The sequence below is a fragment of the Musca vetustissima genome, unplaced genomic scaffold, assembly GCF_032173495.1.
Source record: "Musca vetustissima isolate MV318-11 ecotype Yass unplaced genomic scaffold, APGP_CSIRO_Mvet_v1 utg42163, whole genome shotgun sequence".
Lineage (NCBI taxonomy): Eukaryota > Metazoa > Arthropoda > Insecta > Diptera > Muscidae > Musca > Musca vetustissima.
Window position 1 is genome coordinate 184,416 of NW_026881825.1, and position 17,403 is coordinate 201,818.

At 34.2% G+C, this 17,403-nt stretch overlaps 1 protein-coding gene across 2 annotated transcripts; it reads right to left on the reverse strand.

Moving 5' to 3' along the window:
- Positions 1–1,552: 1,552 nt before the first annotated feature.
- Positions 1,553–13,499, reverse strand: LOC133327833 (plasminogen receptor (KT)). Of its 2 annotated transcripts, none has more exons than XM_061536370.1 (3): positions 13,402–13,499; positions 13,088–13,328; positions 1,553–1,687 (listed from the first exon to the last, which is right to left on the reverse strand). In XM_061536370.1, the coding sequence occupies exons 1-3, from the start codon at positions 13,483–13,485 to the stop codon at positions 1,554–1,556; spliced, it is 459 nt and encodes a 152-aa protein (XP_061392354.1). In that variant the 5' UTR covers positions 13,486–13,499; the 3' UTR covers position 1,553. The 2 variants fall into 2 exon arrangements, with proteins under 2 accessions (XP_061392354.1, XP_061392355.1); XM_061536371.1 differs by lacking the exon at positions 1,553–1,687 and adding an exon at positions 1,876–1,984.
- Positions 13,500–17,403: the final 3,904 nt, after the last annotated feature.

The following is a 17,403-nucleotide window of genomic DNA, read 5'->3' on the forward strand; positions in this document are numbered from 1 at the left end:
GACGGTGAATATCGGCGTCGAATGAACCACGAGCTCTACAATTTATACGCAGACATCGACATAGTCAGTCGTATTGAGCTGCAGCGACTACGGTGGCTAGGCCATGTTGTGCGGATGAATGAAGAAGCCCCAGCTCAAAAGGCATATAAAAATGAGCCTACGGATGGTTCCCGTAGAAGGGGAAGGCCACGAATTAGATGGAAAGACCAAGTAGAAAACAACATCTTGGAACGTGGTCTTCCAAATTGGTGGACTTGCGCACAAAACCGGCGCGCTTGGAAATCTTTTTTAAGCTCGGCTTATGGAACAACCGTTCTGTAACAAGCCAGCTAAGTAAGTAAGTAAGTACAGTTAGAAATGTGAACAGCTGTTTTTGTACTAATTCATTCAGATTATTGCATCATGTCGGAAGGAGAAGGGGAGAAATTTCCCAGGGAAATTCTGTTTAGCAAAAGAGTTTTGGTCTTGAATAATTATAGTTGCATTTTTTTAATGTTTGTGCACTTCGGTTAATTCCACTTTTTGAAAATTTTTAAATTTAAGTGTCAAAGCCTTGCTATAGTCATAATTTTTTTTATTTAACAAATCTTTTCTGAATAATCAACATTAGTGCCGTTTTGCATTCACCATTATAAATTTGAATTTATTTTATAAAAATACACTTCATCATCGCTTTTCTCATTTTTTTTTTTTTTGCTGAGAATTAATCGATGTGAACGCCGCCTAATATAATAATTTGTTAAATACCACTTTACAAAAATTTAAAATTTGCAACTGAAATCAAATCCACAATAAAAATTCTTTCGCTAAACAGAAATTCCCCGTGAATTTTCTCCTCTGTTTCTACCGATTGTCAACTGCATTATGTAAGGCTGTTGTCTTTCTTGTATATATTTATTTTACACACAATTTTAGTATAATGATATAAATATATTATATATTTTACACTAATATTTGATATTGCAAAGAAATATTAAAACACATTTATTTGGGTTTTGGGTAGTTGTATAATTTATTGTAAGTTTTTATTTTTACATACACCGAGATCAAAATTTGTTGGGAAGAAAAGAAAACCTTGTTTTTGTTTTTTTTACAAAAAAATAACAATTTTGTTACTAAAAGTTGCATGCATAAAATACAATTAATACTGGAATGATAATTAAATATTATAAAAAGTGTTGTAAATATTCTTAAATATGTTTTAATTTATTAATTAAACAAATCCATTATAAAGATTCGATTATATGGAAGGGGAGACAAAGACACACGTATGGAATTTTTCTTTGGTTAATTTTGTTGTTGTTGTTTTATCTAAGAAAATTAATTAATAAATCGTATAGCAAATGTTAAATATAAATATATATATTGTCTTAAATATCTATCATTTGTAATAATAGTAGCATTGTTAAATATTTGTCATTGTTACATGGTTTGGAATCCTTGTTGGTTGTTGTAGTTGTTGTGAAACACATTTGAGCTATAGGAGGAGTGGAGGTGTTATTGCCAATTTTATAGAGCACCAGCCAGCGTCGTAAATCTTGCATCCTGCGAGCCTATGAATGGTGGGGATGCATTTTCTTTTCCATCTCAGCCTCGACACGGCCTTCATCTATGGTGGCCACAGTTGGCAGGCCGCCGGGCCAATGCAATAGTTCGGACTCATGTTCCATTATCATATTAGCTTCAGCTAAAGCACAATTAAAAAAAAAAATAAAGATACAAAACAAAATAAAAAATATATATTATTTTTTAAGAAATATATTTAATTTATTTGTAATTTGTATTGGTAAAAACGAAGTTCAACCCACATTTGTAAATAAATTCGTTTCGATGATCTCAGCCAAAAAATTTCAATGAAATTATAATTTTGCAAAACGAACATAAAAGCTGTGCCATTTTATTTATTTTTATCATTTTGTCGGTGGTATACCCAGAAATGGGCCCAGTAAGCCCATGTCAGTTATTACTTTGGTTACAGTCATATCTGAAAAATAATAATTAAAATTATAATAAAAATGTAATCTACAGAAAAATGTCATTTGGAAATAGGTTTAATTTTATGTCTATTCATGGAAAGGAACGCTAACAAGCTAAAATGACATTTACACATAAACTATACGTACATTTTACCGGGACAACCTATGGTCTGTTCCCGTACTGCAAGAATCTACTACTTTTTACTACGATACCGATTTTTTTTGTTATCGAATAAAATAGTAAAATCTAGTAGATTCTAGCAGTACGGGAACAGACCACTACTTGATATTTATATAATGAAATTGACAATTGAAATCCACTGGATTTACTAAATCCAGTGCAATATAAATTTACTATAAAGCTGTAAAAGTTACATATACATATCTGAATTGTCCATCCTATTATAGCGGATTTACATACACACTTTATATAATTTGGATTTACGCTTTGAGATCATTTCATTTTATCGAACGTTCCCATGCCTCACTTTTCCACCCCTGCCGACCGAGGGGGCGACCTCCCTTTTTTAGGGATCGCGTACACACCGTAATCCGCATTATGATGGAATATGAGAAGGGATAAATGTTATTAGTTCTATATTCATGCAAAAGTCTACTTTAGAATACACAGAATTGGAATCAAAACACATTTTACTAAATGGATTTCCCATAGAATAATTTGTGCGATGAAAATCTACGTATAATAGTTGAAAATATCTACTGAATCGAAAAGGAACATTTATTTTAATGGATGAAATTAGGAAGTCCGAGGGTATATTTTAATTACCATCATATGGTCTGTTCCCGTACTGCAAGAATCTACTACTTTTTACTACGATAACAAATTTTCCTTTATGATATCGACAAAAATAGTAAAAACTAGTAGGTTCTTGCAGTACGGGAACAGACCAATAGTGTTCAACATAATACGTCTACTTTTTAATCTAGACAATCGAATTAATTACAAAGTCACTATGTAAACCTCTCCGTGCAAGAAGTATAAATTGTTTCTGCACTGATTCAATTTTATCGAAATATATTGTATATTGGGGATCCCATACAACAGAGCCATATTTTAATATGGGTCGCACAAGAGATGTAAAAAGTTGTTTTGTAATGTAGGGATCAGAGAATTCTTTAGCCCATCGTTTTATAATTCCTAAGACACCGTGGGCTTTGTTTACCATACAAATTACATGATTATTTAAATTTAATTTTGGATCCATTAAAATACCAAGATCAACAAATGAATCTACAGTTGATAAAACAGTATGGAAAAACACATATGTTTACATTTGTTTAGGTTTAAATCCATACCATTTAATTCGCACCATTGAAAAAGGCCATTTAAATCATTTTGAAGTAAATTCATACTGAAACCAATTTGATTTAATTTATATATATTTAATGTTCATGGTTAACCCTGCCAAAAACTTTACTGAAGTCAGTGTAAATTGTATCGGTTTGATTACGCTGAATAAAACCTTTAAGGACGGGTGAGGAAAATTGAATAAGATTGGTAATGGTTGAGAGGCCACTACGAAAACCATGTTGATATGAACTTAAAATTGGCTGAACTTTATGAGAAATTACATCAGTAATTAATTTTTCGAATAATTTTGGAATTGCACTCAATTTAGCAATTCCTCTATAATTCGAGGCATTAGTTAAGCTATCAGATTTGTGTAAAGGAACTATATAGGATTTCTTCCAGAAGGTAGGAAAATGACTATATTTCAGGGAATAATTAAACAACAGCGTTAAAGGGATAACCAATGTATCTGAACAGTATTTTAGAATTATGCTAGGAATGCCATCCGGACCTGGACTTTTGTAAAAAAGGCATAGATATTTGATCTATCGTCGATAATTAATATATATATATATATATGTCTTTATTTGGACAGGATGAATATGAATATGTCGTAGCGAAAAATTTTAGAAAGCACTCTGAAATTTCAGATTTTTCCTCAAATGTCTGATTATTGAACTTCAAAATGGTGGGCTTTGACGTAGCTTTTCTTTTTATATTAACAAAGTTATAAAAAGATTTAGGATTGGATTTGAAGTTATGTTTAATATTGTAAAGTTTTCGGGACTCTGTCGTTAAATTTTTTACCACTTTAAAAACTTAAAAAACTTGTAAAATTTTAGATTATTTTAGGTTCTGGAACGGAACTATTGTCATTCCGTATGTAACTCTTCAAAATATTCATTTCCGATCCTATAAAGTATATATATATATATATATATATATATTCTGGATAAGGGTAAAAAAAAGCCATGTCCATCCATCTGTTGTAATCACGAATATTTGCATAGAGTTGTCTTGTCAGGTTAAGTTTGATAATCGGCATAGCCCCTAATATAAGGGTGAGTAACAATTTTCAATTTCAATTTATTTACATTCAATACAAAGAAAACCATTTAAGGCCAATTATACATGTATTGAGAGATTAACATAAAATAAAGCTAAAACTATGGCAGAAAAATAATTTTATTTGTAATAAAGTTAATATAATAATGTAATAAAAAAATAATAAACGAGAATGGCCCCCAGCCATATGAATATTGTAAATAAATATAATATATATAAATACACACCCAAAGCCTGGCAGGAGGCCAGGGTAGTCTTCATACCCAAGCCCGGCAAGGCAAACTACGCAACACCAAAAGCCTACCGGCCAATTAGCCTTACTTCATTCTTACTCAAAACCATGGAACGGACAATCGACACCATGATTAAGAGCAGCATCCCCAATGACACGCTGAAATATAAACAACATGCGTACGTAAAGGGGAGATCAGTGGAAACCGCTTTACATGAGGTAGTACACCACATCGAAGGAACTTTCGATAAGAAAATGTACACTTTAGCCGTCTGCATTGACATCGAAGGAGCCTTCAATAATGTCAGCACCGAAACACTTATCCAATCCTTAGAAGCCTTTAGTGTTGACCAGGCAATTATAGCCTGGGTCAACCATATGCTAAGGAATAGATGGATAAACTGTAGCCTACAAGACATAACTATCAGGACAAAGTAGGACAAGGGACACCGCAGGGAGGGATACTGTCACCACTCCTGTGGGTCACAACTATCAGTAGTCTCTTAAGGAACTTAACCGAGGATGGTTTTGAACCAGTCTGTTATAATACTTCTAAGGGGAAAGAACCCTAACTTACTATGCAGGAAGGCTGAAATGGCGCTAAACATCGCTTTTAATTGGGCGAAGCCGAGGGGTCTAAACGTAAATCCGGACAAAACGGAAATATGTCTCTTCACTAGAAAGACAAAAATAGGACAGTACGAAGAACCAATCTTTCAAAACAAAGTGATAGCTATATCAAATAAAGTCAAATATCTAGGTGTCATCCTAGATAGAAAACTTAGATGGAAAGACCACATACATCAACGGGTCGAAAAGGCCCATAGATGCTGGTCCTTCTGCAGAAGAGCCGTGGGCTCTAAATGAGGTTTCAACCCAAAGATGGTACACTGGATCTACAAAAGCGTTATTAGGCCAATTCTAACTTACGCGTCTGTAGTCTGGTGGACAGCAATGGACAAAAAATTTAATGTAATAGCACTACAGAAAGTCCAAAGAACTTGTTGTCTAGGCATATGCGGGGCAATGCGGACAACACCAACCAGGGCATTGGAAACTATTTTGTACATACACCCAGTTGACATCCAAATAAAATACGAAGCGGCCATCGCAGCTTTAAGACTTAAAGCCATGGATGAGTGGATCGATACCGGACACAACACACCGCGCGAAAATATACTACAGACTACGATCGGATACTCAATTAGCCACTTTGAGTCAGATCGAATACCTGAAACAAGAGTAATCACATTGTATGAAATCATGATACCGGACAGAGACTCATGGAACAGCGGAACACTAGCACACATGCCTCCGGGGAACTGTTGTTACACGGATGGATCTCGGCTAGCGGGAAAGACGGGACTGGGACTTTTTATTGAAGAACCGGGGACTGAAATTTCTCTTCGCCTGCCAGATCTCAATACGATACTACAGGCGGAGGTTCAAGCTATAACGGAGTGTCTAAGATGGTTAAGCTCTAACTCAGGGCATAATAACATAAACATCATGACAGATAGTAAACATGCTATTAATGCAATATCATCCAAAACAGTTACATCAAAAACTGTATTGGAATGCGTAAAAACAATAAACAACTTCTCACGACACGGTCTTGTACGTATAATATGGGTACCGGGTCACTCAGGAGTCATAGGAAACGAGATAGCCAACCAACTCGCCAGACGTGCTACTGACCTAATCAACATAGATGTGAACAGTGCAAAACCTTTTAGCGCGTCACGTCTAGAAATGAGGTCATGGGCGAAAGAGGCGCACAAAACACTCTGGAATAACGAGAGGATTGGAAAAAACACAAAAATCTTATGGGGAGACCCAAATGAGGATAAGACTAAGCAAATACTTACGCTAAACAAGAAAGAATTAAGCAGACTGATAGGCATTCTTACAGGACATCTTAACCTGCAGTCACACCTACACAAGATTGGGTGCTCGGGAAGTAGCAGGTGCAGAGCGTGTGGGGAAGACAACGAAACGTTGGAACACTTCCTATGTCACTGCCCGGCCTTTGCATGCATTCGAACCCAATTCTTGAAAATCGACACTATTCCTGAACTAAATGACCTAAGGGGGTGTGAATGGAAAATACTAAAGGACTTCAGTAAGAACACAGAATTCCTAGAAGAATAGAGAGAATAATTCAATCTAAATAACTTTCCTTCCTAGAGCGCACAACAGGCCTCCTATTGGCTTAAGTGTATGTCCCACAACGGACATGTGGTGGTGTAAACCACCCCTCTTTTTCAAACTAACTAACTATATATAAATAAATATATATATATATATAGGATCCCAGTAGCGAAGATTAATCAAAAGTATGCACGAAACACTATCTAATTCAATTCACCATTTGTATATGATTTTAACAATTTTTTATATTTAGAGTAAGAATAGCAAAACATTCTAAGTGAATTTGGTAAACAGTCCAAATCCTATACACGCGTACTAAAAAAGAGTGCTCAAAAATTGATGTCCGTATAAGAGGAACGTCGATTTGTACGTTACGGGTAGAATTGATAAAAGAGAACTCACGCAATAACGATAATGGCTGTTGTGTTTTTATAATCTTGTAAAAGTGAAGGGCGGTACGTTGATTTATATATTCACTACAGTTGCAACCCAGAAAAAGTGGTGTCAATTCAAGTACACGTACATGATCGTGTATCCCCAGCTGAAAAAACATATCTAACAATTTTCCGCACTACCTTTTCAATGTTAGCAATGTTGTAAGACCATGTCCCAGAATAAACTTCAATGCCATAGTTGAGTAAAGACATTAATAATGAGTTAGCCAGATGTATCCTTACATTTTTAGGTGTGAAGGCTTTTGGACTATATAGTCTTCTCAAGATAAAGCATGTTTTCATTGAAATATTATTTATGTGTTCTGTAAAATTAAGATTTGAATCTATTATAACGCCAAGGCACTTTAAAGAATCGACAATTTCAATAGTAAGACCATTTACTGAGATATTGGGATTTAAAATAATATGGCTTCTTGGGTGAAAAAGCATAGCCTTGGCCTTTGCAGTATTTATTTCAAGCTTGCTGCGTAGTAGTAAATTTTCTGCATTTTGACAACGGTTTACAAACCGAATTAACTGTATTTTGATACTTTGGGTTCTTATTGGTTATTAAATTTCTCCACCAAAATTATCAATATGGATCCACTTTTTCGTATAGCCCCTATATAATGGTACCCATACAATTTCGGAATTTTTTGGAGTTTTGACACTTTTTTCAACCAAAATTTTTATACCCCACACAACTATGTTGTCAGGGTATTATAGCTTTGTGCAGCCCCAAGAGTTTGTAACGCCGCGAAATATTGGTCCTAGACCCACCTTTAGGTATACCGATCGTCATATCTCGACTAGTTGAGTCGATCTAGACATGTGTGTCCGTCCGTCCGTCTGTCCATTATATTTTGTAAACACGATACAGGCCACAGTTATGGACCAATCTTCTCGAAATTTTGCATGTAGGATGGGTTCTGGCCAATGAGGACCCGTATTGTTTTTGGTAAAGATCGGTTAATATCTAGGGGATGAAATGGACCAAATACTTAATTTTTATCGGTTTTTCTGGTCGCTCTAGAGGCCGCAATTATGACCCAAACATCGCGAATTTTTACATTGAGAAGGGGATTGGGACAAAGAATAAGCATGTCTGTTTTGGCCAATGAGGACCCGTATTGTTTTTGGTAAAGATCGGTTAATATCTAGGGGATGAAATGGACCAAATACTTAATTTTTATCGGTTTTTCTGGTCGCTGTAGAGGCCGCAATTATGACCCAAACATCGCGAATTTTTACATTGAGAAGGGGATTGGGACAAAGAATAAGCATGTCTGTTTTGATAAGGATCGGTCAATATTTAGCGGTTCAAATGGACCCTGACTTTCGTGTGAAAAATTACAAAATTTGTATTCTATAGCGTATAGATTTACCCCTGAAGGACATAGATCCGAAAAGTTGTTAGTACATCCAAGGGCAGTGTTTGACCTTTAAATTGATACCAAATATATGGTGGTATGTACTCAGATGTGGGAGTTACACTTAAATATTTAAAGGTGCTTATGTATTTAGATATTATTTAGTAACCCTTTTACCACACTAGAGGGCGGAAATATAGCGCTGATCGCTTTAAAATGTTCCATGAAGTTCCAGTTATGGTCAAGGATAACGCTTATAATTTTTTTTTGACGATCAGATAATTATATTGTGATGAAGTGGACCGAACACTTAATTTTTTGTGTTTTTTTATAGGCTCCAATGGGAATAAGAAGATCACAACACAAGGGAAGGGAATCTGGCCAAGTAAAAGGGCTGTACTGAACATTAGTAATAATTGTCGGCCTCTAGTTGGTCAAGATGGTTAAAAAATCGCGAAATATTGCCCAAGCTCAGAATATAGATCCACAGAAAGTTAGTTTTTCGTGGAAGTTGTGTAGAGTATCATATGGTCGGCCCCGTCCGACTATACTGCTCCCGTATTCAACTTACTCAATCTGCCTGCTGGGAAAGTTTGAGGAAGCAAATCTCGCTATTCCCTGCATTTTCATATGTGTTACGCATATATATGGCAATGGCTCAATTATAGGAAAGATGTGGAAGCGATAGAAATATAAATTTGATAGATTTTCATTCATGTTTTTCAATTTTTATTTTGAGGATTCGAAAATATTTCATTTTCAAAATAAAAATAATTTGATGATAATTTGTTTGTTTGTTTACATTTTTCTGTCAAATGAGTTGACACTAGTAAAACTTACAACAACAAATTTCCATGTGGTTGTTGTATTGTTTTTTGTTCAACAACACTTGCTGTTACCTTCTATTAGTCTTAATTTAGATTAGGCGAGTTTACTTGCGGCAAGTCTTTGTTTGCCGGAGAGAGGGGCAAAGGGGAATAGAAATGGAAAAAAATTGCTCGTACCGACAATTTTCTGGCAATTCGTTTTGTGTATTTTGTTTGTAGTGTCATTTCAGAAAAAAATATTCAATTCAGAATTGCCTTGTATAGACGCATGAAGCAAGTTCAAAAGAGAACGATAAGAATTGCGGCAAGTAAACTCGCCTAATATAAATCAGGACTTATTATACCATGCGCAAATACATAAAAGGCCGATAATTAGAAGGTAATAGTACGTTTACATTTTACCGGATTTCGTAAAGAGGGTTTAAATCTGTGTTGAACATAACTTAATCAAAAGTAAGTGTATGAGAGAGTTACTGAGAGTTAATCATAAAAATCATCATAATTACTGAAGATTAAAACTACTATTTTGTGCATGAGTGGTTTAAATCAGTGATGCACATATTAATTGCATTGGTATTTGTATGCTAGACAAACGGCAGATCTAAAATGAGAGAGAATATGCGTGGTTTGTTTTTTTACGAAAACGTAAAGGGCTGAGCAACACTGTTTTAAATTGTCAATTCCATTCTATACATATCAAATTAATTCTCATTGTTTACGTCAAGGTTAACCACTCTGGTCACCCTATTTTTTATTTTTCTTTCATTTGTCTAAATTTGCATCTCTATCTTGGAACTAAATGCAAATGTTTTCCTTTTACAATGGTTGTTCTTTTTTTCCTTTTTGTAAATAAGTTACTTCTGTACTAACCAGCAAACACCACTGTTCTTGGTCAGATTCGTTTTAAAATTCTTCACCGAATTTTCGATAAATAAAATTCCACCATTTGGAAAATTCCTATTCTAAAACCCCTTGTTTTTATAGTATGGAGGGTATATTAATTGAAATAATCATTTGTAACTCATTGAAATATATATATTCTTGATCCCTATAAAGTATATATATATATATATATATTCTGTCCGTCTGTCTGTTGTAATCACTCTAGCGTCTAAACGAATTGAGATAGATCGCCAAAATTTTGCATAGAGTCTTTTGTCTGCAGGCAGGTCAAGTTCGAAGATGGGCTTTATCGGTCCACGTTTAGGCATAGCTCCCATATAAGGGTACCCCCCAATTTTCGGTATTTTGGGGTTCTTGAGCGCGTTTTTCAACCGAATGCGCTGGAATTTGCTATATTGGATTCTTATTGGGTAGCAAATCGCTCCACTGAAAATTATAAATAGGGTCCATATTTTCGGATAGCCCCCATATAAAGGTACCCCCAATTTTACGGTATTTTGGGGGGTTTGATCGCAATTTTCTACCGAATTCGCTGAAATTCGGTACTTTGAGTTCTTATTGGGTAGCAAATCTCTATACTAAAAATTACAAATATGGGTCAATTTTTTCGGGTACCCCCCAATTTTCGGGTTCTTGAGTGCGGTTTTCAACCGAATTCGCTGAAATTTGGTACATTGGGTTCTTATTGGGTACCAAATTTCCCCACTAAAAATTATAAATATCGGTCCACTTTTTCTGGTAGCCCCCATATAAGGGTACCTCCCAATTTCCCGTTTTTGGGGGGTTTTGACCGGATTTTTTCACCGAATTGGCTGTAATGTAGTAGTTTGAGTTCTTATTATGTAGCAAATCTCTCCACAAAAAATTATAAATATAGGTCAATTTCTTCGGGTAGCCCCCATATAAGGTACCCCCCAATTTTCAATATTTTGAGGTTCTTGAACGCGTTTTCAACCGAATTCGCTGAAATTTGGTATTTTGTAGTCGCATATGGATACAAATCTCCCCACCAAAAATTATTAATATTCAACCCTTTTTAGGGGTAGTCCCCATATAACCCCCTTTTTTATATAAAAATAGTTATCTGATTTATTTCGTGTGTTGGGGGGACTATTTAGCCATCTGTTGTAAGCATTCCGCCTTCTAAAGATATTGTTATAAAAAAAATCAAACATGACTATAATGAAATATATCGGCAGACATTTAGGCATCTCCTCAATATAATGATACCTCCTGAAGGAAAAATTGAGAAAAACAATTACAATATTTGGTTCAAAATTGGCATATACCCGTCATTAATTAGGCATAGCCCTCATATAATGATATCCCCAAATATTCACTATTTCCTATTATACCCTACCATGCGTTATCAGTATCTGTCCACTTTTTGCATCTTACAGATTTAGGAAAAATCCCCATTAAAAATTGCTGAAGTTTGTATTTGGTGTACATAATGGTTTACATAAATCGGTTTGTAGAATTATTGGTATATGCCAACTTTTTGGTATGTTCCCTATATTTTCATTGCATGTATCAGTCAGTATAACTATGGTGGAGGGTATCCAAAGTTCGGCCCGGCCGAACTTAACGCTTTTTCACTTGTTATTTCTTTGGTTTTTTCCATATCCATTCCGAGGAGAAATTATTCATGTCTACAAGAATATTCTTTACTCATTTCGCCAGCATTTAACCATCCCAGCTTTTGCGGAAAATCCATTTTAGTATTTTCACTCATAAAGTAGGTTAACCCGATAAAAAATTATAATGTAAATCAGGGATGGTCCGTATGACGAATTTTTTCGACTGTCAAAAAGGTGTAAACGTCGAAAACGTCATATACCTGTATAAAACGTAATAAATGTAGTAAAAGTCATTTATTTCAATATTATCAGCATACACAGTTGTTTTCAAGAATATACATATATTATTTTTACATATATCTGACTATTCCTTACTAGAACTGATAAAAATTTCTAAATTTTTTTTGAGAAGAAAAATTTTAAGTTTTATATTAATTTGAGTAATACAAGCGTATTTTCCAAATTGATTAATGGAAATAGCTATTTTGTCAAAAACCTAATGGATTTAGGTAGGTTTCCGACGTTTCTGACGTAAGTATTATACGTCGGAAATGTATGTCATTTACGTCACTGTTACTGACAGGCCATCTCTGATGTAAATACCGTTTAACCCTATGATAAATAAATCATTTTAATACAAGCGTATTTTCCAAATTGATTAATGGAAATAGCTATTTTGTCAAAAACCTAATGGATTTAGGTAGGTTTCTGACGTTTCTGACGTAAGTATTATACGTCGGAAATGTATGTCATTTACGTCACAGTTACTGACAGGCCATCTCTGATGTAAATACCGTTTAACCCTATGATAAATAAATCATTTTTACTAAAAAATAGTTTTCCCAGTCATAGATCAGAAGTTATTAATATTTAGGTAATATCGAACTCATGCCACTGAATATGGACTTCGAATAGTAAATTTAGCATCTTAGTGAGTCAGTCAATGTATTTCATTTAGCTTATATTTACCCTCAACCGCATTCGGTGAGAATAAAGCCAAAAGAATTCACATTTATTTTTTCATACATATCAATGGCCTTCAACTTCAACTTAAACAAACAAACAATAACAACAACAAAGAAAAACAATAAAAAAATAAATGTGAAAAAGAAAGTAATGCCAAATAAAATATAAAAAAATGATTTTGTTTTTGTTATATGGAACGGTGGAGTAGTCCGGTGTTTTGTTTTTGCTACATTTTGTTGCTGCTGTTATTGTTATCCAATTCTATAATTACCTTTTATACGATGTATTTTACTGCCGTAAGCCAAATCGGCGTAATAGCCCATAACAAAGGAGAGTGGCACCATGGGCAGTAATGAAATTGGACGACGGGTGCGTTGGTACACCGAAATACAGCCAAACATGGAAGTCAAATAGAAACCACTGATCCAATAGAACAATTCACGATTACGGGCGATTTGTATAGCCTCTTCACGCTCCTTGATTTGATAGTGCATTTGTATCCAACGTTCCATCTGAAGGATATGAGGACATTGGCCAGTCACTCAAAAGAAAACATTGACATATGAAAAGAAAAAGCAAACCCACCTTTAATTCCTGACATTTACGATAAGCCGGGTCATCATGCTGGGGATATGATGAACTTATATTGCTTGACGATTTATTACCCATTATTATTATTGCTACTGTTTGGGTTATTTAGGTGTTGTTGTTGTTATTATTGCTTTGGTTTTGACGTTTGGGTTCTTCTTTATTACACGATTGCTTATTTTTATTTTTATTACTTAACACTAACTGAGTAATTTAACCTTAACTTATCGATTTGTTATCTTAAGAAAAGTTATTTGTTTCACTTCGGAATTATTTTTGAATCATTTGTTTTATTTATCTATTTCGTTTTGTTGCTATTTTTATAATGAATGCATATTAATTAGTATATTGTTTTATAATTTATTTTGTATTCTCTTTCGTCGGCTGAGAGACAATTTGTAGCGACGATGTGACACAATTGCAAAATATTTTTCAACTGATTGATGTTGGTTGGTGTTGTTTGTCACCGAGATAATCTCTTACTTTTGTAGATGCTCTCTCTATGCCGCTCTCTGTTATGGTTCATTTGTTGTATATTCTTTACCTTATCAACATTGCTCAGACCTGCGCAACGTGTTGTTGTAGTTGATTATTAAGTTCATGCATTTACGTTGTTGCTACATTTGTTCTTAATACACTCGAAGAAAATGGTCTATCAATGATGAGAGCCTAACAATTTTAATGTGCAATAATATACTGTTAGTGTGGTAGTACAGTAAGAGATAGTTTGTGAAATGTTATTTTCGAAAAAAATAGGAAAAGAGAACATGAAAATGTGTCATTGTACAAAAATTAATAGATGCAATGTCATTGAATTAAAATTTAATTTTCTAAATTTAATTTAATTTTTATTATACCCTCCCCCATAAGGTGGAGTGTATATTAAATTTGTCATTTCGTTTGCAACAGATCGAAATATTCACAGACTGTCTGTCTGTTGAAATCACGATAGAGATCGCACTATTTAAGATAGAGCTCTAAAATGTTGCCCAGGCATTGCTAATACTCCTAGGATGTTTGGTATTGCAAATGGCATATATTTCGGTCCACGTTTTTGGTGTAGACCTTCATATAATGGTACTCCCCAACATTCGGTATTTTGGACACGTTTTCTAACCGAATTGACTGTAATTTGCCACTTTGGAATCTCATTGAATAACACGAACATTGAATATACGAACAAAAAAAAAAAAAAAAAAATAATATTGTCCAAAGTTTTAGGCTATAAGGGTTCCTTCCCAATATTCGGTATTCTATGGATTTTGGACACGTTTTTCCACCGAATTGGCTGTAATTCGGTATTTTGGGTTCTCATAACGGTATCACCACATCGCTGCAATAAAAATTATTATTATTCACCCAAGTCAGTATTTACAGAATTTTGGACATATTTTTCAATCGAATTTGTATGTAATTTGGTATTTTGTATTCTCAGTGTCTGTCAAATCTCACTATCAAAAATAGCCATTTTTTAGGCATTCTGATTGTCATCCTCATGGTGAAGATTTTAGAAAAAACAGTAACAAAACTTGCTAAAATTTGTAGTTCGTGTGCCTTGCGGTTTACAAAATTATGCCGTGCTAAAAAAGTTTTCCAAGCGCGTCGTTCTGGGGCGCATCTCATTCAATTTGAAAGACCATTTTCCGAGATGTCTTCTACTTGATCTTTCCTTCGGATTAGTGGCCTGAAACAACATCATGCCTTACCCTTGATCTTGTACAGACTTGTTATGGAATCATTTGTCTAAGCCTTTTTCGTTCTCCTCTCCGTGAAAGACTTTGAGTGTGTTTTCTCTTGTGAATTTACTGCCACATTCTCTCACCGATTTAATTGTATTTTTTCGTTGAGGGATGTCCTGTTCTCTCACAAGCTTCTATGGCTTCTATACTAGTTGACGAAATAGACTGTATTATATGTATTAATATTTCCCCTTACACTTGGAGCTTGGCTGATTTATAGGTTCCTTCCTTGGAGAAGGACATCCAAGATATTATTGTTGACCGTATTCAAATCTCTTTGTGTGTCTCCTTGTTCTATTTACCGGACACATTATTCCCATATATTACTGCGTAGCAGACCTCGTCTCTGCAGGATTAGGAGCCTTACAGTTGTTGCTACCATCTTCCGTACAGTCCGGTTGGTTCTTTTGAAATTCTCGGACTTTACGGAATAAAAAAAATAGTCTACTTACCACTATAAAAAAGTGGTAGGGAATTTTAATTATTAAAAAAGACCACAAAAATGTTGAAACACTCAATGTTCGCCAATCTTAATATGTATAAAAATTATGCGAAATTTCATCGAAAAATCATATTGACTGGTGTCCTCTATTTTCACTTCGGTAGAAAGCGACTAGGCTTTGAAAAACCCAACAATTATTATTGAACGTGTGAATGTTTGGTGAGGTCCATCGGGTCCATTGGACATTACTTTTACGAAAATAAGTTTGGGTCAACAGAATGGATTGCGCTATAGGGAGGTGATTACTGATTTGTATGATCGGAGTTTACTTGATTTAGGTTTGACAACAATATTACGACAGTTTGAATCAAATCAACAAATACTTTTGTGGAATTTCCTCTATATTCTCCATATTCAATCGTAATGGAAGTTTAAAAAGTATTATGAAATTTAAAGCTAAAATTAATCTATTAGTAATTGTTTTCAAATGCTATATTCTTTATTATTTAAATAAAAATATCCCTTTAAAAATTTATATAGTTACTGTATTGTCTACCAAATATTGTTCTTACAGAAATTGTCCTTTATTAACTATTGAATTGTGATTTATCATAGATGGTTATTATCTTACTTTAGAAAGTTTCTACAAGCGTAGTGAGCTATCGTAGTCGTCTTTAACCCACTTATTTAGTCATGTGATAACCTACAAACATATCAACAGGTTGTCATTAGATTGTCACAACAAATAAACTACGCATGCTTCGCAATACAACACTGTATGTATAACAGTTATTTATACCATTGTGGACCATATTGTTAAAGGAATAATAGGCAACATATGCTCTGTTCCGAAAACAACATTCATATACAATTGGGTTTTTGAAAAATATTCACATAACTTTAAGAAAATGCGATATATTTATTATTTTGTTGGATTTAAACTAAAAGGTTGTTTATATTTAACCGGATTTGGTTTAAATTTTCAATTCCTTTGAATATATGCCAAATAAATCCTCATAAAGTAGGTTAACCCGGTAAAAAGTTCTAATGTAAATGCCGTATAATGCCTTGTTTTGATTTTACTTTTGGTCAAACAAATTACTTACGTTGTATTGTCAGTGAGGACAATAATGTATTTTGATAACAAACTTGAGAATCGGTTGACTATGCTGGATTCCCATATATAGTGTTTGATAAAGGTATTCGGGCATGTTTCGGCATTCAACCGATTTCCCGAGGATGCGGTGTTATAGCATCGAACGTAATCATACCTCAAAAATTATGAATATTTTTAAGTGTGGAGTTTTTAAAAATATATGTCAAGGACCTTCCAAAAAGAATATTTTTTGAGACCTAAGGACCTTCCATATGCATCGATTTTTAATGAATATTTGTAAGGAAGTTTTGTAAGAACGGATTTTTAAAGATATTTTTAAGGACCTTCCACAGAAGTAGATTTTATAAGAATATTTTTGGAAGGATTATTTATAAGGACCTTCAATAAGCCTGGATATTTTTCGATGTCCTTTTGCAAGCCTGAATTTCTTAAAAAAAAATTATGTCGTTGGTCAGCTAAGTACTTCGCTTTGTTACAAGAGACATTTGGGTATGAAAGGTTTTTTGTATAGAAGCAAATTTTGAATCGGATGTAATTTGGTTCTTCACTTTGTCTTCTAATAATTTTGAAATTCTCTGGAGTTGAAGGATATGATAATAGATTTCAGTAAACAACGAATGCAACACACACACACACATATGTACGCATACCCAGGCACTGGCATAGGGAACATAGCCTCCCGACTATAGCCTCTGTAATGA